The sequence below is a fragment of the Mastacembelus armatus genome, chromosome 19 (assembly GCF_900324485.2).
Source record: "Mastacembelus armatus chromosome 19, fMasArm1.2, whole genome shotgun sequence".
Taxonomy (NCBI): Eukaryota; Metazoa; Chordata; class Actinopteri; order Synbranchiformes; family Mastacembelidae; genus Mastacembelus; species Mastacembelus armatus.
Window position 1 is genome coordinate 5,355,895 of NC_046651.1, and position 27,488 is coordinate 5,383,382.

The 27,488-nt window shown below is 41.2% G+C and overlaps 2 protein-coding genes across 3 annotated transcripts; one reads left to right on the plus strand and one right to left on the minus strand.

The window, feature by feature from the left end:
• Positions 1-2,008: 2,008 nt before the first annotated feature.
• On the minus strand, positions 2,009-4,313 carry sox8a (SRY-box transcription factor 8a). The gene is made up of 3 exons (XM_026316173.1): positions 3,769-4,313; positions 3,035-3,282; positions 2,009-2,949 (listed from the first exon to the last, which is right to left on the minus strand). Exons 1-3 carry the CDS (start codon positions 4,155-4,157, stop codon positions 2,183-2,185), a joined length of 1,404 nt encoding a protein of 467 aa, XP_026171958.1. The 5' UTR covers positions 4,158-4,313; the 3' UTR covers positions 2,009-2,182.
• A 1,060-nt stretch (positions 4,314-5,373) lies between these two features.
• lmf1 (lipase maturation factor 1) lies at positions 5,374-27,283 on the plus strand. 2 transcript variants are annotated; one of them, XM_026316504.1, is made up of 11 exons: positions 5,374-5,559; positions 6,447-6,756; positions 6,835-6,845; positions 8,159-8,307; positions 17,755-17,820; positions 22,783-22,950; positions 23,326-23,506; positions 24,474-24,627; positions 25,169-25,352; positions 26,179-26,291; positions 26,797-27,283. In XM_026316504.1, the coding sequence occupies exons 1-11, from the start codon at positions 5,379-5,381 to the stop codon at positions 26,981-26,983; spliced, it is 1,704 nt and encodes a 567-aa protein (XP_026172289.1). In that variant the 5' UTR covers positions 5,374-5,378; the 3' UTR covers positions 26,984-27,283. The 2 variants fall into 2 exon arrangements, with proteins under 2 accessions (XP_026172289.1, XP_026172291.1); XM_026316506.2 differs by lacking the exons at positions 5,374-5,559; positions 6,835-6,845 and having other exon boundaries at positions 6,601-6,756.
• Positions 27,284-27,488: the final 205 nt, after the last annotated feature.

Sequence of the window (27,488 nt, forward strand, 5' to 3'; positions counted from 1 at the left end):
CAATTTGGGAGCAGCTATGTTGTTTGGTCCTGGTTTTGGGATCCAGTTTGAATTTTGTTTGAAGAAGCTTTGCCTGCTTTGTATATATGTTTTAGAGGTCAAACCTTCTTTAAAGGTAGCGTTTTTTGTTGTTGCTTGTTGTCTAGGTTTCACAGCAGCTGCTCCAACAGTCTAGTAGTTGTTGACGGAATTGTGCTGAATTTGAGGGCAACTTTTCCAATACTCTAACCTCAGTTTTCCATAAGTTATTTTAACAGCTTTCTGAAATTTCCAAACAGATCCTGTAGGTCTGGACTTCACAAGTCCCTCATTGTATCAATGAAAATGCAAAAGGTCAGCTCTTTCATTTATTCACAAAGTTCCTCAGGGAGACTTCAGGAAGAGATTTGTTCCTGGGTGACTTATTTTCAACCTTTGGTAAAAACATCTGGGTTAAAAGAAATCACCAGAATAGCCCTCAATGGGCTGCGAGGCACTCTGTGAGGCTTCCAGCAGAGTAGGCCAGGACTATGAAGATATATTAAAAATTTCAGATGCCTCAACAACAGGACGAAGGATGTTTGTGCGGTTTATGCAGTGTTGTTCCCACAAAAACATCTGGTTAGATTAATTTAAAGAAAGGGTTGAAAACAAAAGATCCTGCTGGCAAATCAGGCAGCACTAGCACATACGTAAAAAAGTCTGCTTCTATATTAGTCGATGCCGCTCATCAGTCACTTGTCCCTTGTACGCATGTACATGTTGGCCAAAGTGTGAACTGAAGGTCTGTTGGTGGAAATGTCACCTGATGGTCTCGCCACTCAAATGTCCATGAAAACACACACACATGCACACACACTGGTTCCATGGCCTAAAGGAATTATAGGTAAATCAATGTCGCTTCTGTCTGGCTGTCATGTTGTCGTTGGCAACCAGGTTGTCATGGTAAACTGCTGAGACAGTGAACCACTGAGCTGAAGTAGTCAGGTCGAACCTGAACAGGAAGCATTTAAAAGTGGGTGGGACTGTGTTTGCCTGAAAATAAACTGGTCAGTGAGGGCATTCATTAGAAAGCTGCTTTGATTCATAGTAGTTTGACCTCAATGCTGTAAGAATAACCCTAACTTCATTCTTGATTATTTTTATATTGATAATATGACAGGTTTTTATTAGTTTGGATTATTTGGGCTACACTCAAATACTTGGTATTTAGAAACATTTTAAATCCTTTAGATAATCTTAAAAACACATTAAAGTCAAGAGTCTGATCATGTCAATAGGTTGAAGTGAATTTCTGTGATATCCACCAATAGGACAGTTCTTGAAGTTATTAACTGCACCTCTTGGAAACCCCAGCACAGCTGTCCTGTCCATCAGACCCTGCACTCGACAATGCAGCCGGATCTGGGACTGCGAAATTAGCTAATCTCCTCACAGGAAACCCAGCAGGAGCAGCTGTTGGACTGGATACAAACTGGAAATGAAGAAGCAGTGAGGCACCAGGTCAGCAGTAAGAGCAGAAGTCGAGGCAGAGGAGAAAATACATTGATGATATCAGATTTGAATCTTGCATGTCTTGTCTTGTCTTATTGCTGGGACTTTGACCCTTCCATTCCTGTCTTTTAGATACTGTAAATATGGGAGAAAGAAAAATGTATTGTGAAATCACTGGGATAGTTTGATGGCATTTTTCCTGGATACAGACAACTGCAATTGATTCACAACTGCAAGATGATAGTAGTTCTTCCAGGATTGTACTTGATTTCACTTTTCTGCTTACAAAATAATATAGCTCACAGTGACACTCTTTTAGCAGTTAAAATTGAATAGTATGAAAGTATCTGTAGAGAACCAAGCAAACATAATTCAGCCTTAAAAAAGAAAAAAAATGTATTGTATTTAATTACAAGATCCTCATATACCAAACTTTCCTTAATGTGAATTTTTAATGAAACAGAAATTTTTACTCAGTAGAGTCAACACTGAACCTTTAGATCTTTAGTTTTATATCCAAATGTAACAATATACTGTTGCACAATATGAACCATCTGTCTAACAGAAATCAGCAATGTCCCACAGAAATCCATACTGGGCAGAAAGTTCAGAATTAAGTGTGGTCGAAATGTCATCAAATCTCCAAAAATCACACTTAACACACTGTGAGCAGTTTATCTCTATCAGCAGTTTTATTGTATGCTCCCCCTTAAGGCCTGGTGAGTGTTGTGTAGATCGGTTGCTCCCAGCCAGAGGGAGGACTGTGTGGAGGTGGTGCCAAGGCCAGGCTGTTGATGAGCGGTGCAGCATAGGGCCTTCTGGAGGAGTGGAAGTAGGGGTACTGATACAAGCTGGCAGGGTACCCAGAAAAGGCATAGAAACTGGAGCCTTGAAGATCGCTGTAGTCAGACTGAGTGGCCATGGAGGAGGTGGAGGAAGGACAGGCGGGTGTGCTCAGGGAGGTGTATTCAGGTTGAGGGGGTGGAGGAGTGGAAGGTGAGTTGCTGTAGTGACCTGGACTCATCTGCTCAGTTTTAATTAGAGGTTTTTGGCCAGTGTCCTCAGGAAGCCCATTGTCATGACTGGAAGAAGATGGTGGCGTTCCAATGGAAGTCCCGCCTAATGTTTTGGGCATCCAGGTGGGAGCGCTGTGGGAGTGAGAGTGGATGCTGGGCAAGATGAACGGTCCGGGGGGGTTATGTGCATGGCTGGTATCTGGTGGTGTTAGAACAGTGGAGCCATGGTTGTTGGGAGGAAGGTACTGGTCGAACTCGTGGACATCAAACCCATCGATGGTGCTGATGACATCAGTGCTGAGCTCTGAGATGTCCACGTTACTGAAATCAATGTTCGGACGGCTGGAAGGAGGAAGTGAGCCGGTGCTACCATCAGCAGGCCGGTGCGGTTCGTGTTTGCTCCCTGTGTGCACATCAGTTTTAGGGGTAGTGGGAGGTGTTGGAGGGCCATGAGACTGACCTGGAAAGCAAAAGAAAGAAAGAAGGATACTTGCAATACATGCCGAAACTGAAAGTGAAGGTCTGAATGGTATCAGTCCTCTGACCTGTCCTGTCCTGATGGTAGTGTTGCTCTACTTCCCCTGGCCCAGCCAGCCTAGCAGCCTCTGCTTCTGTCTTATACAAGCCCTGCTGTTGCTGCTGGCCTTGTCCGGGTCTGCAGTCCACTTGACCCGGTTTGGTGCTCTTGCGTCTCCGAGGCTGGTACCTGTAGTCTGGATAGTCTTTCTTGTGCTGCAGCCTCAGCCTCTCTGCCTCCTCAACGAATGGACGCTTCTCTGTTTCTGACAAAAGCCTGAGGGGGAGAGAGGGAAGGGACTGGATTACTGCAAGACCTTTAAATATCAAGCAAATACATTAGCTGTACACTATATTGTCATTCCAAAATGGATATTTTACCATTAAAGACTGGCACAATATTATTTCTGTTACTTAATGACTGTCTGGCATATAACAATGTACATTTACTTATTTGTCCATTTCAGATTTTCTGTTTTTATACTAAAATACATTTCATAGGGAAACATGCTTTATACTCACTATCTTAATTTGACAGATAACTACTAATTACATATTTCACATTCAAATTGCCAAATTAAACCCAAATCAGTAAAATTGCGTTAGCTCCACTTTGACCAGTCACAAGAATAAACTGCTCATTTCATATTAATGCACATTAGTTCAGTAACATGGTTTTCAAAGTAAAGTTCTCATTTTGGTATTAAACAAAGCAGGATTCAAGCTTGTGGTCACTAATGTGTTGTGGAGCTGAGGCACTCACCGCCACAGTTTGCCCAGCGTCTTGCTGAGCTCAGCGTTGTGCAGATGAGGATACTGGTCCGCCAACTTTCTCCGCGCCGCTTGCGCCCAAACCATGAAAGCGTTCATCGGCCTTTTCACATGAGGTTTGTTCTTCAGCCCTCTGTCTCCCTGACTGGGCATCGGTACCAAGGACCAGTCATAACCTTTTAGCACCTGCGACACCGCCTCGCGGATGCAGGCGGGGAACCGCTCATCCTCCGTACTGCTCTCCGGTTTGTGTCTATTCCCGGAGGTTTTTCCTTGCGCGTCCACCCCAGGTGGAGAAGCAACGGACTCTGTATCCGATGCAGGCTGGGACAAGGAACTGTCGGTGCCTGTTGGGCTGCAATGATGGTCTGTCAGCGACATGTTTCCCCGCTAGAGTCGCAAGAAATCTCTACGGTGACCCAAATTACAGACCTCTCCAAGTGCGTAAAGACGCGCCGCTCTGCTGGATGACTTTTCCAACACCTGTAACAAGTCAAATCCCACAGCTCTCTTCTTGAACTGGCCCTACATGTGCACATCCTGCTCCACAGGCAGGCAAAGTTTGGTGAGCGTCTGCTTACTTTGTAGCACTTCAGCTCTAGTACTTGCATCTCTCCACCCCTCGTGTCCTATTGGCTTTTGCTACGTTTCACCAACAGACCGAGCTCTTGACAGTTTGGCAGAAAGGAGCGGGATTAAATATAGAAATATTAGTCTATATTTATAATTTAAAGCAATTTATAATTTAAAGCAATTTGTTATCATGATTTTGACAGTGGTCTACTCAGAAATTTATAGCTGTATCTTATTTGTCCAAGTTAAGAAAATAAGAATGTAACAGCAGACATGATTTCCTAGACAAATTATATATGTTACCATATTTCTCGGACTGTAATGATTATTTAGATTCTGTGATATACACAAGATGAGCACACACTGTAGCCGATCATATCAGAAAGCATGCAGATGCCTTCACTTTTTTGTTGCAGACTTTGCATAGATAAAATCGTCATTTTGTACATCAGTCTCTGAAGTCAAATTTATTCAAAGTCGGTCTCTGATTTTCAGAAATATCCAGACAATTCAGTAATTTGTAGGAGAGCTTTTCGCAGCAATTACTGATTCAAGTCTCTATGAGCCAATACACCTGGTTTTGTGCAGTTTATCACATTCTTCCTGCCAATCGGGGGCGGACCCGCTGGGAAAGTTCAGTCTTTGTCGCCTCTGAAACTCTTTTAAATACTGTTTAGTAAACTCCAAGCAGCAAGGCCCAACACTCTTCTTGTCCAGTTACTCATTATGAGTCCTGGTGCTTCCAAACTCCTTCCAGTTCAGTTACAGAGTCCACTGTGTCCCTGATATGTGCCTCGCCATAGTGTGATCACAGACAGCACCTTGGTTTTTATCCTGACATGACGTGTGAATTGTGGGGCCTTATTTATGTGAGTGTTTTTGGCAGGTTTTAATTGGACACAAGTCCCCCCCCCCCCCCCCCCCCAACTTCTTCTTCTTCTCCTTCTTCTGGTTCTTCTTCTTCTTCGCTTCTCCAATAATAATAAACTTCCGCGGATTCCAAGTCACGTGACCGTGACATCCATGAAGATGGCGGAGAGCTCGGTGAGGAGGAGACATGTGGACAGCAGAAAGAGTGAGGCAGAGTCCTCTGCCAGCAGCCAGGACACCGGAGCAGACACAGAGAAAGAAAAGGGATGTGTGTCGTTACATACGGGCACTTACTGGCTCACTCGTGTTGTGTTGCTGCGCTTTGTCGCCTTTATTTACTGTAAGTGCCTCAGTAAGCACAGTACACCTAGAAACTGTGCTCATCTCATATAGCTTGCGGATAGTGTCAGTGCTTCACCTCTCTCTGTCTTTATTTATTTTATTTTTTACTGTGCATACCCCGGGGGGTCTCCCGTATTTCACACCTCTGTTTTGTTATTTCTCCCAGGGAACTCCTGTAATTTGTATGGCCCCAACCTCGTTATATTTGTCTATTAATAATACAAATATAAGTCACAAGCACCAATAGATCTGTTATTACTCAGCGTAGCCTCATTGACGTGGTATGATGACTACTGTACAGCTGTGTAAGGACAGCCTCCAAAATGATCCTACAGCTGAAAGAAAACCCTGTGTAATCCTTCTAAAGTGTCCTAGTTCTGCTTTAGTTCATTGTTACAGAAACTCTCCCAAAGGTAGATCACCTGGAGTTGTTGTCACGAGGGCCGAAAAATCTCAAACGGCTCACGTAGAGTGAGATGTCATTTTAGTGACTACACATGATTTGGGGGAGTCACCTTACAGTCATTTAACAACATTCATAACCAGAACAGGACACCAGTTCTTCCTTCACCTGCATGGACTAGTTCACGTTTTGCTTGTAGAAAACCTTAGTGCCACTGGTTTCCTATGTCATTTTCTCTATAACCACACCTGACTCTGTTGTGGAACATTAAACATGCTGATTTAGAGAATATGGGCTTTCTTGCTTAAATTCACAAATGAACAAGTGTATTTTTGAGAAGTCTAGTCTGGTAGGTTATGTCATGCTGATTATACTGTATATCCACCTACACTGTTAATTTCCAATAAAATCTGCATTTAGAAAATGAGCATTGGATCGCGTTTGTGCTTGTATTTAACCCCTTCTTCTCGTCCTTTCTGCAGTTCTGGCGTTCAGTGTTGCTTACAATCAGAACAAACAGCTGATTGGTGAACATGGCCTGATGCCCTGCAAGAACTACCTCAACAGCGTCAAGCGCTACGTAGGGGGAAAGATAGGCATGGCGGCCCTGGCATATACACCATCAATCCTCTGGTTCTTAGACTGGAACAACATGGATGCCAAACTGGATGGCATCGCCCTGGTGGGGATGGCACTGTCAGGGTTTGTCCTGGTGGCGGGAATCTCCAATATGGTGATCATGGCAACGCTGTGGGTACTTTACCACTCACTGGTCAATGTGGGACAGCTGTGGTAAGTTTTGAGATACACACAAAAATATTTTGTTACCTTAGACCACAACTGCAGTATCGTTCTGTTTTCTCTTTGCAGGTATTCCTTTGGTAAGTGAAACTTCTTGTTACATGGTTTTCCAACTTCAGGCTAATTCCTCCCTAGCTTCCTCTACAAGGCAATGCATGAATGTGACACACAGGTTTGAATAACATTCATAGTTCTTCAAGCAGTGACAGCAAGAATCTGGCATGTTTCTAAAGACAAAGGATGATCATCTTAGGAAGCAAACATAAAGAATTAAAACAACTGTATTCTTCAGTTGGTTTAAATGTTGATTCTTTCAGGGTCTCACTGCCAGCTTTCTCACAAAAGATTACCTCTGTTTTTGTAATTAAAAACCCAGTCGCTGACAGAATTAGTTTATTTTGTTCCAGTGCTTGGTGACTTGGTGCACTCAGTGAACTGTCATGAATCTAATGATAGAGAGAGAGAAGAGACAGGAAAGTATAATTACATGCAGGGCATGGGCCTGATAAGTGGTGGGGTTGGTGGCAGCTCTCTTATTGGTTAATGACACTTTCTAGTCAGAGGTGCCAAGCCAGTGTCTGTGGTTGGGATCTGTGGCTTGTGTTTGTACTAACAACATTTTTTTTTCTGTTTCTCTCGCTCACACTGCCTCCTTTCCCCCTCACTCTTGCTCTCTCACAGTACTTGTTATCAGTCTGTGGTTAACAACCCAAGTCGAGAACCTCTTTCTTCAAAAGATTCAACAGTAAAATTGTCTCAGTAAAGGTAAACTTGGGTATAATTGTTTTCATCAATGCTAGGTATCTCTACTGCTCTAGGAATAGCAGTGGTCAGTTGAACCAAACAAAATAGCTCAACAGCTGTTACACGACCTGTCATGACAATGCAGACATAGACACAGTCTATTTTAACCAATAACACACAGTTAATCCCATAGTTAACTTTGACAGTGTAGATGGGAAGAGGTGTGTGAACCTCAGTGACTTACTGATGTTGTAAAATAAGTACTGCTTGCCAACAGAAAAACATCATCCCACCGTCTGGTGGGGAGAGCATCATTATTGAGGTCTGCTTTGCTGACTCTGAACCTGGAGAGCTTACCATTGTTTAGGGGAAAATGAATTCATAAAAGTAAATCCACTACAACAGAGGAACGTGCTCAGAGAGCCGTTCACACCAGACATCCTAACAATATGGCTGATCCAGAATTTCTCCTGAATGTTGGGCAGGGGGCATGCCATGTTGGTGCAATACTTAGTACTGTTGCTTCACAGAGGTCCAGAGAAAGCTGGACTCAACCAGGTTCCCATAGATCTTTCCATCTTTCAGCTGGTTTTCCTCTGAAGTTTTACAGTCTGTCCACATTGAGCCTTTGTTCAAACGATGTGTCCAGGTTGGGAGAGCCAGCTGTTGGAGACAGGCTTTCTGGCCATTTTCCTGTGTCCAGTGTGGACTCTGTCCCAGGTACCCCGCCGTTGTCCCCCCTCCTTGATCTGCATCTGGACCTTCAGATGGCTCATAATCCGCATTATGCTGGGAGCCGTGAGTAAATCGTTTTACAGATATACAGCATGTTTTCTGCAATTCCACAGAATCAGTGAAGAAAACAGTTACAGCAAAAAAGCAAAATAAAGTCGAGCCGTTTTTTGCCAACAAAGAAGTAGGCTTGATCCAATATTTAAAACATTTTTAATATGTAATAATATTTGTTTCTTCATTTCTTTGCAAAAAAATAAAATCACTTTTTGCTCTGCATCAAACTTCTGGTAGCATCTATTTAACCTGTCAAACACAGTAAAAACTAATTAAAAGGAATTTCCTTAGATGCTCTCCCATCCTTAAAACCCCTTTACTGTCACCAGCACCTTGACCAACCCAGCCTCTGTGAGGAGACCCCACACAGACATGGATATTTTTGTCCAGGAGAACAGACAGAAATATCCAAATTCAAGCCAAAAGGCATGTACAGTTGACGCAGACACCTGAATACATGCAGCAAGCCAGTGTTGAAGAAATGAAACCATTTCTCAACATTATAATTCCCTGGGATATTCCAGTGGTTGTCCTCCTGATTTTAGACCGTTACTTTTGGAGCAGCTCTTTACTATAAAACCCTGCCAGTGTTTGGACATCCAACCAAAATATATAGTTAATGAAACAACAGGTGTTATTGTTTGAGAGTTTCCATGGTGAATTTCAGTCTACTGACTGGTTTATCTGCCAGTCACTGCAGTTTTTCCTATGAAGACCATAAAGAGCTGAAACACAGGTGAGCCAGCTTAGCCCTGTTTATTTTGCTCGCAACTGTGAGTCCTCATTTCATTCAGCAAATTGAAAAATCACTATAATGTTTTTTGTCCCTTTTTTAAAAACACCTCATATATACTCAGTTACATAATCATTAATTGCATTTTATTGTGTATGATTTTTTTTTTAGCCCAGTGGTTGTTCCACCCAGGTCATACCCAGCACTTCACCACTCTATTGTGTCTTTGTTCCTAGAAACTAAGCAAATAGAACAAAACTTGTTTGCTAGTTTCCTAGTTCAAATTAAACATAATTATTGTTACATAGATATTATGTTATAGTGTAAATACTACTTGTGTTAGTTTTTATGTTTAATCTCCTCCAGTGACAACAGCAAAAAATTTACATGTTAACCTGACGGTCTGCAAAATATTTCAACCAGTCTGCAAATGACTTATTGGATAGATTGTGCTCAGTCTGATTAGATACTGCAACATCAGACAGTCAAGCGTTTAAAGTTAACTTCCCGATGAAATTCACATGCTAGTTTGTCAGGAAATCAAATCCAGATGCTAAACAATGAGCAGGGGAAACAACTGTGTGCCTTCCTCGGCCATTTCCTGCTCTTTACTACCTATGTCTGAGGCCTTGCAAAAATTAGATTTAAATGTGTAAATAACATTCCTGGAAATTACAATCGCACATTTCACACACAAACCAATTACGGAGTGGATTCGATTGAAATAATAGTGTGTGAATCCTCAGGGCAGTACCTCAGCAGTGTTAAATGCAGCACTACACCTGTGACAGTCCTGCAGTGCTTGATCCTGCACTTCACCACTCTAATGTGACCGCTACAGGGTTTCTGCCTGCAAGGATGACATAGCTTAGCACACATTTCAAAGGACCCCTGCCCTCTGCAGGAAATGAGTAGGGCGGTGTATAAACAGTATATATAGCAAAAGTAAAATGCAGTTTTCGATTTGCCAAGCAGTGATTATAAATAAAATCTCGGTATTAAAAGTTTTTTTTTTTTTGCCTCAGATTACCTGTTCCCTCTTGTTATTAATATTTTGAATAATATCAGCGTTCCACTCCTTTCTAATAGTTCAAGTACCTGTAAAAGTACAGTATAACCAGTAAAAATGTAGTATTGTGCTTGCCAAATAGTGATTACACCTAATGTCTTTATAGTGAAATGAGGTACCTGTGGAAATACACTATAACTAGGATAATGCAGTATTCTGCTTGCCAAAAAGCGATCACAGTTAATGTTATTTAATAAATAACTAATAACTAACTAACTAACTAACTAACTAAATAACTAATAACAACTAATAAGTTGTGGACTAACAACTGAAACAGGACTATATTTTTGTCACGGAATAAGTTCCTTTTTTGAGAAATGGTTCGTTTCTCTGCTAATGTTTATGAGCTTCCTGTTCACAGAGCTGACACGACATTGTGAATTGGGTTATACATTTCAGTGCTGGCAAGGCTATCCCTATTAAACGCTCCAGCAGTTGGAAACATTATGCTAGGTGTGGAGTTCTGGGTGTTAACTGTGGGAGCATTTCATGTGAGTTTAGATGAGATTGTTTTGCTTTTTGTTGAAGATTTTGAGATACAGTGTCGTATAATTATGTCCAGCAGTTTGGGGTGGAAAATAACTCAGTTCATCAGGTGTTGTGTGCAGCTGGTCCACAGGAAACTGTGTTTTAGATTTGACTGCAGTGAGAAATAAATCTCTGTTTTGAACAGATGTTGTTGTTGGTCTGTCAGAGCTGCACTGTGGTTCACGCCACGAGGAAAAATACTGAGGAAAACCAGGTTTTTCTCTTCTTAACCTATAAGAAATACCAAGAAACAGTCCGACAACAATCTGCTTTATAAATAGTCTGCTAATTCAGTTCATGGCAGGAGTGTCTATTGCTAATGCTGGATTAAAGAGAGTCAATACATTATAAATGCTCATACTTGACTTGTTTGTGGGAAGTAGCTCAAGACAGATGGTTACACTTTAGTGCTACAGGTTTGGATGCACACATTAGGAGCCCACAGACAGTATGTGTTGGTTATTAATAGCTGCATTCAAAGTAACTGGATTAAACAGGATATGAAATTCAGTAAATTTAGTGCCAGTGTTTTTGGCACCAACATGTTTAGAAGAGAACACAAACATCCATTTACTCAAGGCAATAAACAACTTTGCTAATTCTGATTGCTAATGTGACCTCTGTTGAATTCAGTCAGAACTCTGTGACTGCTCTGCTTATGTCAGAGGTCTGGATATCAGGCTGTAATTGATGAGCATTTCAGGATCTCATGACTGAATTGGATTATGAGTGACATCCATGCCCATGTCATTGCAACAACTAGCAGCTGCAGGCAACAGCCAAGCTCATAATCAAAATAAAATGTCCTGGGTTTTCTAAATCTGGTTAGAGAGGTTAGCAGCCGATTTATTCCACATTCCATGCCCGGCACATGACGAACCAGTGTGTCAATATTGACGGTCTGTGTACTGGATAGCATGCATTTTTCTTGGCTGATTTGGTGAAAAACAGGCCTGGAGCTGAGGACACATTTCTGTGTACTTCTGGTAGGTTGAGTTGTTTTTAAGTTTTTTATAAAAGGACTACCCTCTCAGACATACTGTAAAAAAGTGTTGTAGTATTCCCTGTTATTCCTTTTGTGTATTGACTTTCAGTAACTTTCCTGTAAAATAAACAATTGCCGTTAGCTGTATCATCTGTTGTATCGACACTGAAAGACGTGCCTGCAATAGATCAGATAAGATAAGAAAACCTTTATTTGTCCCACAATGGGGAAATTGCATTGTTGCAACAGCAAAGTGCCAAAAGTTGCAGAGATGTAAGATAAATGAGAAATTAAAAATATATAAAAAAATACTAAGTGGGGAGAAAAACTACAAAGCTACAAAAACTATAAGTGTGTACAATATATGCCTATGGGTATTCAATTCAGTTTATAGCGCCAAATCAAAATTCAATCATCTCAAGGCACTTTACAAAAAAGAAAAACCCAACAAATTCCTTATGAGCAAGCACTTGGTGACAGAGGAGAGGAAACACTTCCTTTAATGGAAGAAAAAACCTCCGCCCAGGCTCAGTTTGGGTGGCCATCTGCCTCGACCGGGTGGAGTGAGTGGATAGAGGAGAGAGAAAAGAATAGGGGACGCTCAGTGCACCGATGGAGAATTCTCAGGCAGTCTAGGCCTATAGCAGCATAACTAAGGGATGGTTCAGGGTTACCTGAAGCCAGCCCTAACTATACGCTTTGTCAAAGAGGAAGATTTTAAGTCTAGCCTTAAATGTACAGAGAGTGTCTGCCTCCTGAACCCACACTGGGAGCTGGTTCCACAGGAGAGGAGCTTGATAGCTAAAGGCTCTGCCTCCCATTCTACTTTTAGAAACTCTGGGAACCACAAGTAGACCTGCACTCTGAGAGCGAAGTGGTCTATTGGGATAATATGGTACTATGAGGTCTTTAAGGTATGAAGGAGCTTGATCATGAAGGGATTTGTATGTGAGAAGAAGGATTTTAAATTCTGTTCTGTATTTTACAGAGCAAATGAAGAGAAGCTAATATAGGAGAAATATGATCTCTCTTGCAAGTTCCTGTCAGGACTCTTGCTGCAGTATTCTGGATTAACGGGAGGATTTTTATGGAGATACTGACACTCTATAAAAATCCATAAATCTCCATAAATACTGGATGTCCAGTATTTATGGAGATACTGGACATCCAGATAGTAATGAGTTACAGTAATCTAGCCTTGAGGTAACAAATGCATGGACTAGTTTTTCTGCCTCATTTTGAGACAGGATGTTCCTAATTTTGGCAATGTTGCGTAAGTGAAAGAAAGCAGTTCTAGAGATTTATTTGGTGTGAGAATTAAAGGACAAGGTTTTTCACAGTAGTGCTAGAGGCCAGAGCTATGCCATCTAAAAGTATATATATAGTTTTAGAAAAGCTGTTTCTGAAGGCCCAAATACAACAACTTCTGTTTTCTCTGAGTTTAAAAGTAAACAGTTATCAGGTTTCATATATAGATACAGCTGAGTGTCACCTACATAGCAGACCATTTTAATGCTGTTCCTTTGATTCCAGTCACATGCTCCAGTCTGTAATAAGATGCTGTGGTCGATGGTGTCAAATATAGCACTAAGATCTAGCAGGACATGTATAGAAACGAGTCCATTATCTTCTGAAAATCTTCTAATAGTTTATTTCTGTGTAAGTGGTCTGATAGCTGCTTAGCAACAACTTTTTCTAGGATTTTAGAAATAAATGGTAGGTTGGATATTGGTCTATAATTAGCCAAGACTCCTGGATCAAGACTAGATTTTTTGAGTAATGGTTTGATTACTGCAGTCTTAAAGGCCTGTGGTACGTAGCCTGATACTACACATAAATTTACCAAGTCTAATAAAGATGAGCCAACTAATGGCAGGGTGTCTTTAAGCAGTCTAGTCGGGATGGGGTCTAAGAGACACATTGATGATTTAGATGAAGCAACTACTGATGTAAATTCAGAGAGATCTGAAGCAGTCTAAACATAACTGAGGTCTTACAGATGATTCGAGAGCTACTGTAGTAGAAGATTAATTTATGGCAGCTATAGGAAGCATCTGATGAATTTTATCTCTAATAGTTGTGATTTTATTTGTAAAGAAACTCATAAAGTCATCACTGCTGAGAGCTAAGGGAACACTGGACTCAACAGAGCTGTGACTTTTTGTCAACCTGGATACAATGCTGAAAAGAAACCTGGGATTGTTCTCATTTTCCTCTATTAGTGATGAATAGTATGCAGTTCTGGCTTTATGGAGAGCTTTTTTATATGTTAATAGACTGTTTTTCCAGGCTAGATAAAATTATTCTAAATTTGTAGAATGCCACTTCCTTTCCAGCCTTCATGATGCCTGCTTTAAGGTACGAATACGTGAACTGTACCATGGAGCTAATCTCCTCTGATTCACTAACTTCTTTTTCAGAGGGGCCACAGTATCAAGCGTTTCACGCAGTGAGGCTACTGCACTGTCAACAATATGATCAATTTGATAGGGAGTGGGATTGAGGCAGATGCCCTCCACTGTGTTGGCACATGGCATAGATATAAATAAAGATGGAATCATTTTTTTAAATTTATTAACAGCATTGTCAGATAAACATCTACTATAGTGGAATTTTCTTCCAAACGCTGCATGATCCATCATCTTAAATTCAAAAGTTATTAAAGAATGATCTGACAAAATAGGATTTTGTGGAAAAACTATTAAATGTTCAATTTCGATGCCATAAGTCAGAACAAGATCAAGGGTGTGATTGAAACAGTGGGTGAGTTTATTAACATTTTGAGTGAAGCCATTTTAATCTAATATTGAATTAAATGCAGTGCTGAGACTATTATTTTCAACATCTACATGAATGTTAAAATCTCCCACTATAATGATATTATCTGAACTAAGCACTAAATCAGACTGGAGGTCTGGAAATTCAGTTAAAAACTGAGTAAGGGACGGGTGGACGGTACACAATGACAAGTAGAACTGGTTTTTGTGTTTTCCAGTTTGGATGTGAGAGACTAAGAGTGAGGCTCTCAAATGAGTTAGAATTGTTCTGAGAATGAAAGTTTAATAATAAGTTTGAGTGGAAGATTGCAGCTACTCCTCAACCTCGACCTGTGCTTCGAGGAACATGACAATTTTTGTGTGGTTTGGGGGGGGGTAGACTGAGTCTCTGCCTCCCGGACCCCACTCTGGATTGTCAAACTTTCAGTTTGTTAATAAACTCGGCCAGATTTCTAGAGATGAGAGCTGCACCATCCAAAGTAGGATGGATGCGTCCCTCGCTACCAGACCGGGTTTTTCCCAGAAAGTGGCCAGATTGTCTATGAAGCCCACATTGTTTGCTGGACACCACCTAGACAGCCAGCGACGGATCAACGACATGCGGCTAAACATGTCATCGCTGGTCAGATTGGGGAGGGGTCCAGAGAAAATGTTAAAAAATTGCCAACGTTGTTTTGGCAAAGTTACACACCGACTTAACATTAATTGTACAGTATATGGACATTGATGGATAAATAAATAAATACTAGGTAAAGTGACTGCAGTATATTGCGCTGATGGTGGTTTAACTTATAATACAATATTGCACATGATTACAGAAGATGGATGACAAATGTACAGTGTTAGTCATGTTCATTGTAGAGCCTGACAACAGCAGGAAGAAAAGACCTGCAGAATCTCTTTCACACAGCAAGGGTGGATCAGTCTGTCACTGAAGCTGCTCTCTAGGGCAGACAGGGCGTCCTGCAGGGGGGTGAGACTCATGGTCCAGCATAGATGTTAGTTTGGCCAGGACCCTTCTGTCCCCCCACCTCCCTCACTGAGTCCAGAGGACCGCCCAGGACATCACTTCTTGATGACCTTGTCCAGTTTCTTCCTTTCCCTCTCCGTGATGCTGCTGCTCCAGCAGACCACACCGTACAGGATGGCTGATGCCACCACAGAGTCATAGAAGATCCTCAGGAGAACTTCTGCAGAACACAGCTGTCCGTGTTGTGTCTGATGTCCGCAGTGTAGAGGGTGAAGCGGAAGAGGGCCAGGACGGTCCCCTGGGGAGCCTCCACACTACAGGTCAGGATGTCCATTCTATTAGGTTGAAGTCCACACCAGCCTTCTCCAGTTTGTCCATCAAAAGCGCCGGCTGTATGGTGTTGAACGTGCTGGAGAAGTCAAAGAACCGAATTCTCACAGCGCTGTCTTCTCCAGGCCAGAGCACGGTGAAGCAGGACGATGACGGCGTCCTCCCCTCTGATGATAGGGCGGTAGGCGAACTGCAGCAGATCCATCGCTGAGCTCAACACGGAACGGGGGTGGCCCAGGACCAGTTTCTTCAGTGTCTTCATCAGATGGGACGTGAGAGCCTCCGACCTGAAGCTGTTGAGGTCTTTAGCATGCGGTTTCTTGGGCACTGGTACCACACAGGTAGTCTTCCAGAGCTGTCTGTGGCACCACCCTCAGCTTGAAGCTCAAATTGAAGACATGCTCCATAACTCCACACAGTTCATCTGTGCAGGACTTAAAGAGCCTGGAGTTGATGCCATCTGGTCCTGCTGCCTTCCTAGCTTTGATCCTCCTCAGCTCACTTCTCACTTGGGCTGGGGTGAGTGACAAGGGTGGGCAGGGGGGCTGTGTGTTGGGGGCGTGGGTGAGTCCATGGAGCTGTGAAATGGTGGGGTGATGAGATGGGCCAGAGGTGTGAAAGGCTGAGGGAGTGGTGCATTGTCCAGGTGTCGGGGAGAAGGCATTCAGCTGCTTGGGGAGAGGAGAGGGTGATTGATTAAACCTAAGGAAATGCAGGTTTAGATCGTTAACCCACTGCAGGTCCCCCTCAGCCTGGGTGTGGGGTGCTTTAAAGCCTGAGATGATCTTTAGGCTCCACCACACCCCACTGATGTTCTGCTGCTGCAGCTGCTCCTCCATCTTCCTACTGTAACTGGCCTTCCCCTCTCTGATCTTCCTCCTCATCTCCTTCTGTACAGTCCTCAGCTCCTCCTTGTTCCCTGATCTGAAAGCTCTCTTCTTCTCCTTCAGGAGAGCTTTGATATCAGGGGTAATCTACAGCTTGTTGTTTGGAAAACACGATACTGTCTGAGAGGGTACTGTCTTTTCAAAGCAAAAGTTTATATAGTCTGTGATGCAATCTGTGATGGCGTTGAGGTCCTCCCCATGTGGGTCTTAGAGCTCTGTCCACACAGTGCTGTTAAAGCAGTCTCTCAGAGTAATAGCAGTAACAGAGTACTGGATTTCAGGTCAAGAACAGACGTGGAGATACTAGTGCAGTTTTTTCTTGGCATATTTTTATTTTTAGGGCGAATGTTCCAGTTCAGTGCTTAGTTAGAAAGAGCTATTTATCTCTGGGCTGAGAGCACTGGTGGTCAAAACAACTGGTGGTATATTCTGAAGCAAGAAAATGAGATTTGATTTAACAATGACTGTCCACTTTGTAAACATGCTAGTGAATAAAATGGATTTGAGTCTTTAGGAACTTCTTTTCTGGAGACAACAACCTCTTGTATTAAGGCAAGAGTACTTGGTGTTTGGTGCTAATTAGTGAATGGTAGCATGCTAACATGCTAAGCTAGGATGGTGAGCATGGTAAATGTAATTAGCATGTTTAGCGCTTCATTGTGGACATCCTCAGTGTGTGTTTGCTTTTAGCTCAATGCACCAATTTATGTCACTAAATAAACTGGAAAACCTGGTTTTGGAAAAGTGGTCAGCAAGTCTGACAAGCTGTGCACAAATGTCAGCTTTACCCCTAATACCAGTCATGTTAGGTTTGTAGTGAGATAGAAAAGTTACATTTTCATGTCAAGAGAATAGCATTTTCTAAATCATCTACACCCTGTGTATTATATTGTGCACAGATTTCTCTGTTTTTTTTATAGGAATCTAGTTTTTGAACTAATGGAAAATACTGTTACGCCGGATATTGTACTGTCTGTTTGTCACAAAATGTTTAGCTTTCCTTTCGTGCATGCATTTGGGTTTAATTCCTTTTGGACCCTTTGAGCCACAGTAAATCTGTGATTTGAGTGTGAAGTCTGGAATCAGATTTTATGTTAATGTATGAACTGTTGATGGATGGTAGTTCAAATGTTGAGTTTAACACATTTTTATGTTTTTTTTTTTTTTTTTTTTACAGGGTCTCATTAAAATCCGAGGTGACAAATGCTGGCGAGACCTCACCTGCATGGACTACCACTATGAGGTATGTGTAGATTATGTCTGTGTACTTAAAGTACTCTGTACTGGGTTTCCTTGCATTTTTGTATCGTGCAATTGAATTAGTTTGTTATTCTACAAAAAGTCGTTCTTAATCTCCCGCTCGACGTTCAGAAAGTGATTTAACCTTTTCATCAGCTGCTGACAATTGGCAAGTTCTAATCTTTCTAAAGGTATTTTTTTTAAGTCTTTAACAGCAACTGTCTCCGTTGCTCTTCCTGGACACGTCAAAGATTTATATGCAGCAACACACTTCAACAAATAAATAACCATGTCTGTTGTTACTTGGTTTAAATGATTTCTTTACTGCTTGGGGGCAGTGCATGTACCTTTACGCATCCAACAAGCGCTGATCAAGATTATCCACTTAGAGCCGTGTTTTAGGCACCCTGACATATTAGTTCATTACCTTTTACCTTTTAGCTCTGGTTTTGTGGTAGATGCTTCTCTCTGTTTGCCAACTACTTGCTAACTCTCTGTCTGCTTTTTGATGTTGGCCAAATAGTGTAGAGTGGGGTTATCAGAGTTTGTATTGCTGTTGTGGCTGAAACTGATATTGATAAAAGCTGAAGGATGGTAAAATACATCATAACAGTGAAGGGAAATTCAGTATCTGGTCTTCATTTTCACTAAGAGCAAAACCTTTCATAATGATGTTTCTGTGTTAGACTGATCCAGATGTACAAAAAACCTTGTGCATTGACTTTGTCTCCCAACTGATGACAAGACAGCAGTGAAGTCTCATTGGGCTAACCACACCAGGGCAGCACATTACAGTAACCGCTGTCAAGGTTTTCAGTAAATCAGCCTCTTACAGAGCGTGAGGCTGTGCAAATCCACTGCTTGTTTTTCCCCTGTCGGACACTCAACCACTCTGACCCACACTGCTCTATGTTAGCAAGCCACAGAGGGAGGAGGAGGTCTTCTCTAATTAACATAGACAGGAATTCGCTGCCTTGGGACTGGATGACTGGAGATGACACGTCAAAAATATAGTATAAACACAATGGGAAAACCCTATAGACAGCAATACACTGGCTCCTGTGAAACTCAACAGCTAGTGGAGTTTAGGATTATAATGTATGTGACTGGTGGATGTTAATTAGGAAATCATGTATGAATTCAAGCTCTTAGGTTTTCTTCCTTTTCATTAAGTTTGGGAATTTTTTTCTTTTGGTTTTTTGGTATGCTAGATTGTAGCTTAACCCAAAATTACTCCCAGGTTTTCAGTTCCCAGGGTTAGAAAAGTTGTTCATAAAGTGAAATATGTTTTTTCCAGATTTATTACATTTCAAAAATCACTATTTTACAAGACCCTTAATAGTTAACAGCTTCTAGTCATCTTGGGTAAGTCTCTATGAGCTTTGAACACCTGAGTTTATGCCAGATCCTCACAAGCTCTGCGGACTGAATATGAATTGTCTGTGAACTGTCATAACTGTCATCTTAAGGTCTCTGCACAGGTGTTCTGTGGGGTTTAAGTTTGGGCTTTGACTCAGGGAAAAGCAGAAATGTGTCCTAATTACAATTCACAGTTGTCTTAGGTGTTTGCATCAGGTCATTGTAGTACTGATAGGTGAGGCATCGGCCCCGTCTCAGGTCTCTGCAACAGGATTTCTTCTCTGTATTTGGCTGCTTTCACCCCCCCCCCCAGATTCACTGTCGATGCTACCCCCAGCATGCTTCACTATAGGGATGGTGTTAGCAGGTTATGAGTACTATCTGTCTTCAGATATAGTTTTTGTAGTTCTGCCCAAAGAGTTCAGTTTTTGTCTCATAAGACCAGAGAATCTTGTTTAGGTAGAATCCTGGGCCCGTATTCACAAATCTTAGAATCCTCTTAGAGAGCTCGTATCTTAGCCTAAACAGCCTCCCAGCTGGGAGTCCTAGACTAAAAGCGATTTAGGAAACTTCTCAGAGAAACTCTTAAGTAAGGGAAGTACAAAAACCTTTATTTTAGTGAGAAGGTGTGGTTGACCCCGTTGCTAGGGATGACGCAGCATTTCAAGGACTGTGATTGGTTGATCAAAAACTATCTGTAAAGGTCTTAAAATGCGCTCTTTGTGAAAATACAATAAATGATAATGGAATGGACAGTGAAATCATAAAATGTTTGTATTAAGAAATTGTACAATCATGAATACAGGCTACTTTATGCAAAGTTTCTGTAGGGTAAATATCTTAAAGGCAATTAAAACAGCCAAATGTTGAAAGTGTGTACCAAATATATATAATATATATAAGAGTTTACACTGCTGCTGATGGGAGGTTGTGACAGACACAAGTCATCACCACAGCACTGTTGCATTTTTCCAGTTGCCAAATACCTAAGTGCTGTAATCACGTTCATTTCTGGCATTATGGCATTACTACATTGGGTGGGAGATGTGAGAACATCTCTAATAAGTTTGACCACAACATTATCCGATCGCGATCCAGACGGTAGCATTTAATTAACTCACGCTTGTTCTGTGTTTGTATAATATTTAAGGTGCTAAGGTGTTTCTTGAATCATTTTTATCTTTACTAACATTTAGTTCTAAATTTAAGATTATAAGAAAATGTCATGATTCTAAGAATTTTCATAGAATTCGTCACTAGGAGCAACTTTTAGGCTTAGGAAGCTTTGTGAATACGGGCCCTAGTGCTTCCAAACATCTTCCATTTTCATTCAAAGCTTTAGGAAAACTTTTATACCTTTGCAATGATGAGGTCCAGAGTTCCTTGGACATCACGTCTTGATTTTTGTCTTGACGTAGCAGGCCGTTAATACACAGATGTGTCATTTTAAACCATGTCTAATCAGTTAAATTCTCCAAAGGTTGACTCCAGTCAGGTTCTAGACTTATCTCAAAAATAAAGATGCACCACAATTTGGAGCATCACAGCAAGGGGTCTGAAAAAAGTCAGAAATCAGAAATTTAAATTTTGCTTTGTAATACAGTTAAAATATTTAATATTAAAATATTTGATAGATATTTCAGTTTTTGACTGTGAATAAATTTGCCAAAATGTATAAAAACATGCCTTCAGCTTATCACAATGATTAATTTATTTCATGATCATTTAAAATGAAATCTGAACATAAAGTGTGCAAAAGGTGAAGGAACTGGAATACTTTCTGAAGTCACCATAGCTGTGTCATAATCCATTGGGGTGGAAGAAACAGTTGTTGACATATTACAAATTACTTTTATACCATCTGAATGGAGGAGTGGTCAAGTAATACCAAACCCGGGAGACCAGAGCACACATGAGTTTTAAGGTCATTGAAAATAATACTTTAATTATTCAAAATCTGTACAAATGGAAAGAAGACACTGATGGATAGATAATGCATATGTCTTCTGCTCAATGCATATTTGTCCAACATCACAGCTGAATCTTTTTATATGTGACTCAGATCAGCTACAACTACAACATACAACTATTTCATACAAAATAAAAACACAGCTGTCAACTCCGTGACCCTGTTCAAAATCAGGGGGGTTATCAGTGGAGTTCAGGAATATTACAGGGAGTCACTCTGCATTGAGACAAAATGTACAAGACCTTTATACAGTGGAGCGGTTTCTTTAGTTAATATGATGCTGAGAGACAGCTGTTGAGAGCTTGACAAATAATAATAATCCTGTGCACAGCTGATTGCTTGTCCATCCAACAGGGTGCCAGGCCAGAACAGGACACAAAACATACAAAATGCCAAAAATTCCAGTTCACACCAGGGATGTCTAGATCATTTTCATTTATTTAATGTGCAAACATGTCTATGTCTGAGCATCGCGTTTCACACTGCATCCTCCGTTGGCTTGCTCATTGCATTATCTCCAACAGGTGTTTTCACCGACTTTGCACTTCTCAACTCATTCTACTATTACAATTTTCTCTTGTCCTGGGATTGCCGTTTGTGGCTACAGTGACCAACAAGAGCTGCACTGTCTCACTTTACATTGCTTAGTCTAGTTAACATGCAGGCAGTCATGTTATTAAAAGTGTATTAGAAAATTACAATATGGACATTATTCCATGCTGGGTCAGTTTTCCTGACCTGCTCCAACCTCAACTGTCAACAGCCTTAGGGGAATGTGGATTTACACGCACACATGCACATTTGGAGCACCATAAGCCACTGGCGCCAGGTGAAGCCTTATTAACTCCCTCTGACACACTGCTTTCTTTCAAATCTGCAGAGGAACCACCGCTCTCCTCCTGTCCTGACTCTCAGGGGTCTTCGTTGCTGAGTTTCGGCATAGTCAGTGTTTTGTTTGCTTCAGTTTGTTTGTTGTATCGCAGCTATTTTGCAGGCCAGGTTGGGCTGTTTGGTTGTCTGAGGTTGCAGGCTCTATGCCCTTGGATTTCCAGGGGTGTTTTAGTAAGCTGCAGGTCAAATAACCCCCACTTTCTTTTTCTTCCATTCCACAAAAACAATAGGAGCATACACCAGTGTGCCAGCAGTCTTGTTTTCCTTTTTTCACCCCACTAATTTCAGTGCTATATTTATTTCTCATCACCTCACCTGACACTATTTGCATGTTCAGCTATTACACCTTTTGCATTTGCCAACCTGACGCACACACACTGAATCATATTTACACCAGCACTGCACTGCTCTGTATGAACGAGTGATTGTGTGTGTGTGTGTAGGTGGAGCTGCCTTAATTTAAATAAAGTTCCATCTTTATTTAGACTTGGAAAAGTTTTGCTCAATGTGTGGCACCATAAATGGCTCTCCATCCCAGGCTGAGACAAGTGTTTAATGCCAAAGTAAAGCAGTGAAAGCTTCCATATTCTGCCATAGAAGCAGTTTATGTTTAGAAATGTTGTGCACATAATCAAACTTTGCATTTGCATTTTTAAGTGATGCTGGTACATGGTACATTCAGAAACATGATTATCAGAACAAATATCAGTATTCCTCTTCATCCTCTGCTCCTCTGTGTCTGGCCAGACCCAGCCAGTTCCCAACCCCATGTCATACTACATGCACCGCTCCCCATGGTGGTTCCATCGCTTCGAGACATTGTCCAACCATGTCATTGAGCTCATCGTCCCTTTTTTCACCTTCTTGGGCCGGCGGATGTGCATGGTCAACGGAGCTATCCAGATCCTGTTCCAGGTAATATACACTATTCAGCCACCCATAAGGCCTGACAATAACCCATAATAAACACCCATTAATGGCATTTTACATGTAATAATGATAACCCACAGGACATGTTGAATAGGTTTAATAGGGACTTTTTAAAGGCTGTGAGCACAACAAACAAAATCATCAGCTGTGTTTGGGAGAAAGAACAAATCTGAAAAAGCTATCAGTGGTATTGCAATAAACAGGTTTAATGGCTGATTTAATTAGATTTTTATTACATCTGGGTTTTATTGCATTGTAATTTGACTCTATGTAATATAATTATTTCAGTACTTGTTTACTGTCAGTATTGTGTAGGCTAGTGTAGTTTTTATCTCTTGTCTCTGTCTCTGTCTGCTGTAGGTGGTTCTGATAGTGAGTGGGAACCTCAGTTTCCTCAATTGGCTGACCATTGTTCCCAGTCTGGCCTGCTTTGATGATGCAGCCCTCAGCTTCTTGTTTTGCTCTGGAACGGGAGCCAAGAAGGCAGTGCTGGAGATACAGAGTGAGGATGCAGGAGGACGCACACCCAAACCCACCAAAGGTATTTAAATTCAGGGAAGCATTGCAAAATAATACTCTTTTTTTCAGATTTTTCATTCTTGTTTTCTTTAAAATGATGGTATTTTATTTTGAAATGAAATGGTTGATGCACACATTGCCTCTAGACTGTCAAGACTATGTAGACTATAAAGATAAAATAAAACATTGGGATTACTGATAATAGAGGATAATGGTCTAAGCAGCTATGGTAGATGGTCTAGTTGTACTGAAGAGAATCAAGGGAAGAAAATAGATTAGCACTTGGACAGCTGGGTTGCTGGGAAGTCATGACATATGGTTTATTGGAATTTAATATGATGTCGCTTATGTTTTTTTTAAAACAGTATAGCGTACTTAAAATGTGGCAAAGTGTCAATGTGGCTGTTCTCTAATTGGTCTCATTGGACCCATTAGTCTATATTGTAGGATGTGTGGAGTACGAGCATGTTTTAGTCATTTAAACAGACACACTAAGTTAGTTAGTGTGAAAACATTTTAGTTGGATTATACTGATGTCTCTAACATGCCTGGGATTAGCATGCAGACCTACGTAAGAGAGAACTGATGTAGACTAGATACCAATGTCAATACCAAGCGTCCCATGATCTTACAACACAAACCTTTTCCACTGAGGATGTGTTAAAGACACACATAGACCTGCACTATATTAGCACTAATATAGCTGCATTTTGCAGAAAGTGCAAAAAGCAGTTGAATTGCCGCAACTCCTTTATGCCAAACTGGAACAATGACATGCATCACTCACTGCAGTTTCATCAGATTTGAGTAAGAGCAGTGTCTAGGAAAAGTGTGTAACAAGCAGAGCATATGATTGGAGCTGCTGTATTAGTTTTCTTGTTTAAAAAAAAAACTGTAGAAATGTATACAGTGCTACACCTGGCGAGAAAATTATTATTTAATGAAAACCGATGTTTCATAGAGTTACTTTTGTTGTGTTTGTGTGTCAGGTATGTTGATACGTCGAGTAGTGAACGTTTCTTTGGGTGTGCTGATTGGCTACCTCAGCCTCCCTGTGGTGATGAACCTGCTGAGTTCCAAACAGATGATGAACACCTCCTTCGACCCATTACGCATCGTCAACACCTACGGCGCATTTGGCAGGTACAGCCAGCAGTCCCTGCCGTCAGGGGTCATAAAGCAGGATATCATCACAAAAGCTACTGAAACAATGACTAAACCTGAGACACATTTAAAAGATGCGTACAGTGCATGTTTTACAAAACACCACAAAGGCTTTCACAGACTAATTCATTAAATGGATTAGATGTTTGTGCCTCCTTGCCATTAAGCTCACATTAGCTTTTTCTGTTCTGTTCCTTTAAGATGTTTATGTGTGGTGATACATTTTTTCATAATTACTTGGTGGTGCCAGTTTGAACTGTTTAAAACATGTTTCTAAAATAACTAGAGACTGTGCATTCACACTTGACCTTGGAAACAGCAGCTGACAAAACAGTCTCACCACAAGGCTCTTTAAGTATCTGCTGTCACTTGATGTTCCTCATTTTATTATTATTCTTCAGTTCTATGTCTTGTACATATTTCCATCGAAAGACCAACTGTCTTCCTCTATTGAAGTATTTAATTTTATTTTCAAAGTCTGTGTAATCATTAGACCCTGATTTCTCCTCCTTCTGTCCAGCATCACTAAGGAGCGTACTGAGGTGATTTTCCAGGGGACTCTGAGTCTGGACCCAAAGGACCCTGAGGCGATTTGGGAGGAGTACCAGTTCCTGTGTAAACCGGGAGACATTTATCGACGGCCATGCCTCATATCGCCGTACCACTACCGTCTGGACTGGCTCATGTGGTTTGCTGCCTTCCAGGTGAGAAACTAAACATCTGCAGGAGATGGTTAAATGGGTTTATCACCAAAAAGTGCTTCATTTTTAGGGCTGTTGTGCCAAAAGTGAATTGTGAGCCTGATGTGTTGATTAGTCATATACTCCTTCCAGCCACTAGTGGGCACTGTATTTACCTCAATTATATAAAAAGACTTTTGGTGTTGTCTTTTGGATGCGCTACATCTGTGCTTTCCTGTTTTTTGTAGTCTGCCACTCTCTGTCTCTTTCTTTGGGTGTTTCCCAGTTCCCTTATCAGATCATTCCTTGGTCCTCTGCTGATCCTGAAGTTGTTGTTGTCCACAATGATGAAGAATGTCCCGAGCTCCAATGTCTTTTATGCTCTTAACAGAGGATACATGAGTGCATTCTTCATGGAAGTCTGTTACAGATTGGCATGCCCTTATCTGAAATTAGTTCATGATTAGAAACTTAAATACTACTGGGATGTCACACTTTTCTTAAAACGTCTTTGCCTGGCTCCTGTGCCATTGCAACTTTTCCTTGCATTTTGCATGGGCGGGACTATAACAAAGATAAGGCGTTCATGAGGCAAACGTGAATGCATTTAGTGGAATTGGGAAACAACCTTTTTGTCTCTTTTGGTCTCTTTTCTATAACATTCTCCCTTTATTGCGTACAGGCACTTGTTCATCTCTTCGTTTTAGCTTTTGTTATTTTTCCTCAGAGCCTCTATTTCTCCCTCTCTGCCTCTTACATTTCTCCCATCACCACATTTATCTTTCTTTCACACTCTGTTATTTTTAACATTTTAGTTTATAACACATGCTGTGTCCATGTTTTCATGCAGACCTATGAGCAGAGTGAGTGGGTGATCCACATAGCAGGACGCCTGCTATCCAATGACAGCACAGTCCTCTCGCTGCTCGACCACAACCCGTTCCAAGGCAGAGACCCTCCCAGGTATAGAGCAGAGTTTGAGAAATGCATCTTTCCCTCCAATTGGTGGTACAGATGTATTATGAACTTTAATCAGCATAAAATACTACATTACTATCCAGTCCCACAGGTTCTCATATTTCTTTACATTACTTTTCCTTCTACCTTTTGTTTTCACCCATTTCCTACGACGTACTGTATGTGTCCTATGAAATAATTCTGTCATTTAATGTGTGTATACAGGAAAATCAAATGACAGACATTTTCATGACAAATTTTTCTCTGTACTCTAGCCCCCTCTGCTGAAGCAGTAGAGGTCTTTCTTTTGTTAAAACACAAAAACTATAGAAATACTGTTTGCAATGTTTGAGTGGTGTCTGACTGTTTTTGTGTTATGTTTTTGTGCTGTTTATTATATCCCTCTAATTAACCCTAACTATTTAAGGGACAAACTCATGCAGAAAGGCCCCATTAGAAACTGCTCATTAAAGAATGAAGCTGATATTTTCCCCTTCGTCCTCCCTCTCAGGTGGGTGCGAGGAGAACACTACAAATACAAGTTCAGCCAGCCGGGCAGTGCCAGCGCAGCACAGGGGAAGTGGTGGCTGAGAAAACGCATTGGAGCCTACTTTCCTCCTGTGGACCTAGAAGGACTCAGGGGCTACTTTCAGTCCAGGAACTGGCCCCACCCGCATATACCACCAAACAGGAGCTAATGTCATGACCTCAGATTGCAGTGCCAAGAGGAAATCTACAGGGGTTGAGGTTTGAAAGAGGTCAGCTGAGTGAGCGTTATAAGGAAGGCCCGAAGATGCCATCAGGTTTTATATGTTGCAGGTCTTTATGAAGAACTGCTTGAATTGCTGAAATCTGACATCCTGACACTTATTCTCAGTGCCCAAGCAATGTGATTGTTTGTTTGATTTTAAATTTCACTGTCATGTCTTCAGTGAGATGTGTGGTATTCAATGTGATTCCTGCCTTCAGTTTCAATATTAAAACAGATCTACTTGTTACTACATGCTTCTAATTCCTTTTCCTCAGTCATTTTTTTTGAACAGGACTAATAACCCATCTCTGCAAGATTTGCAGAAATAGTTTGACTGTTCAGTTGTATGTCCTTCAGTAATATATCATCAGTTACATTTTGTTTTACAGTCATATTTATGTTGTTTCTAGTAAATCAGTGCTCCTTGTAAATCCATGCTGTGGTGGAGAGGC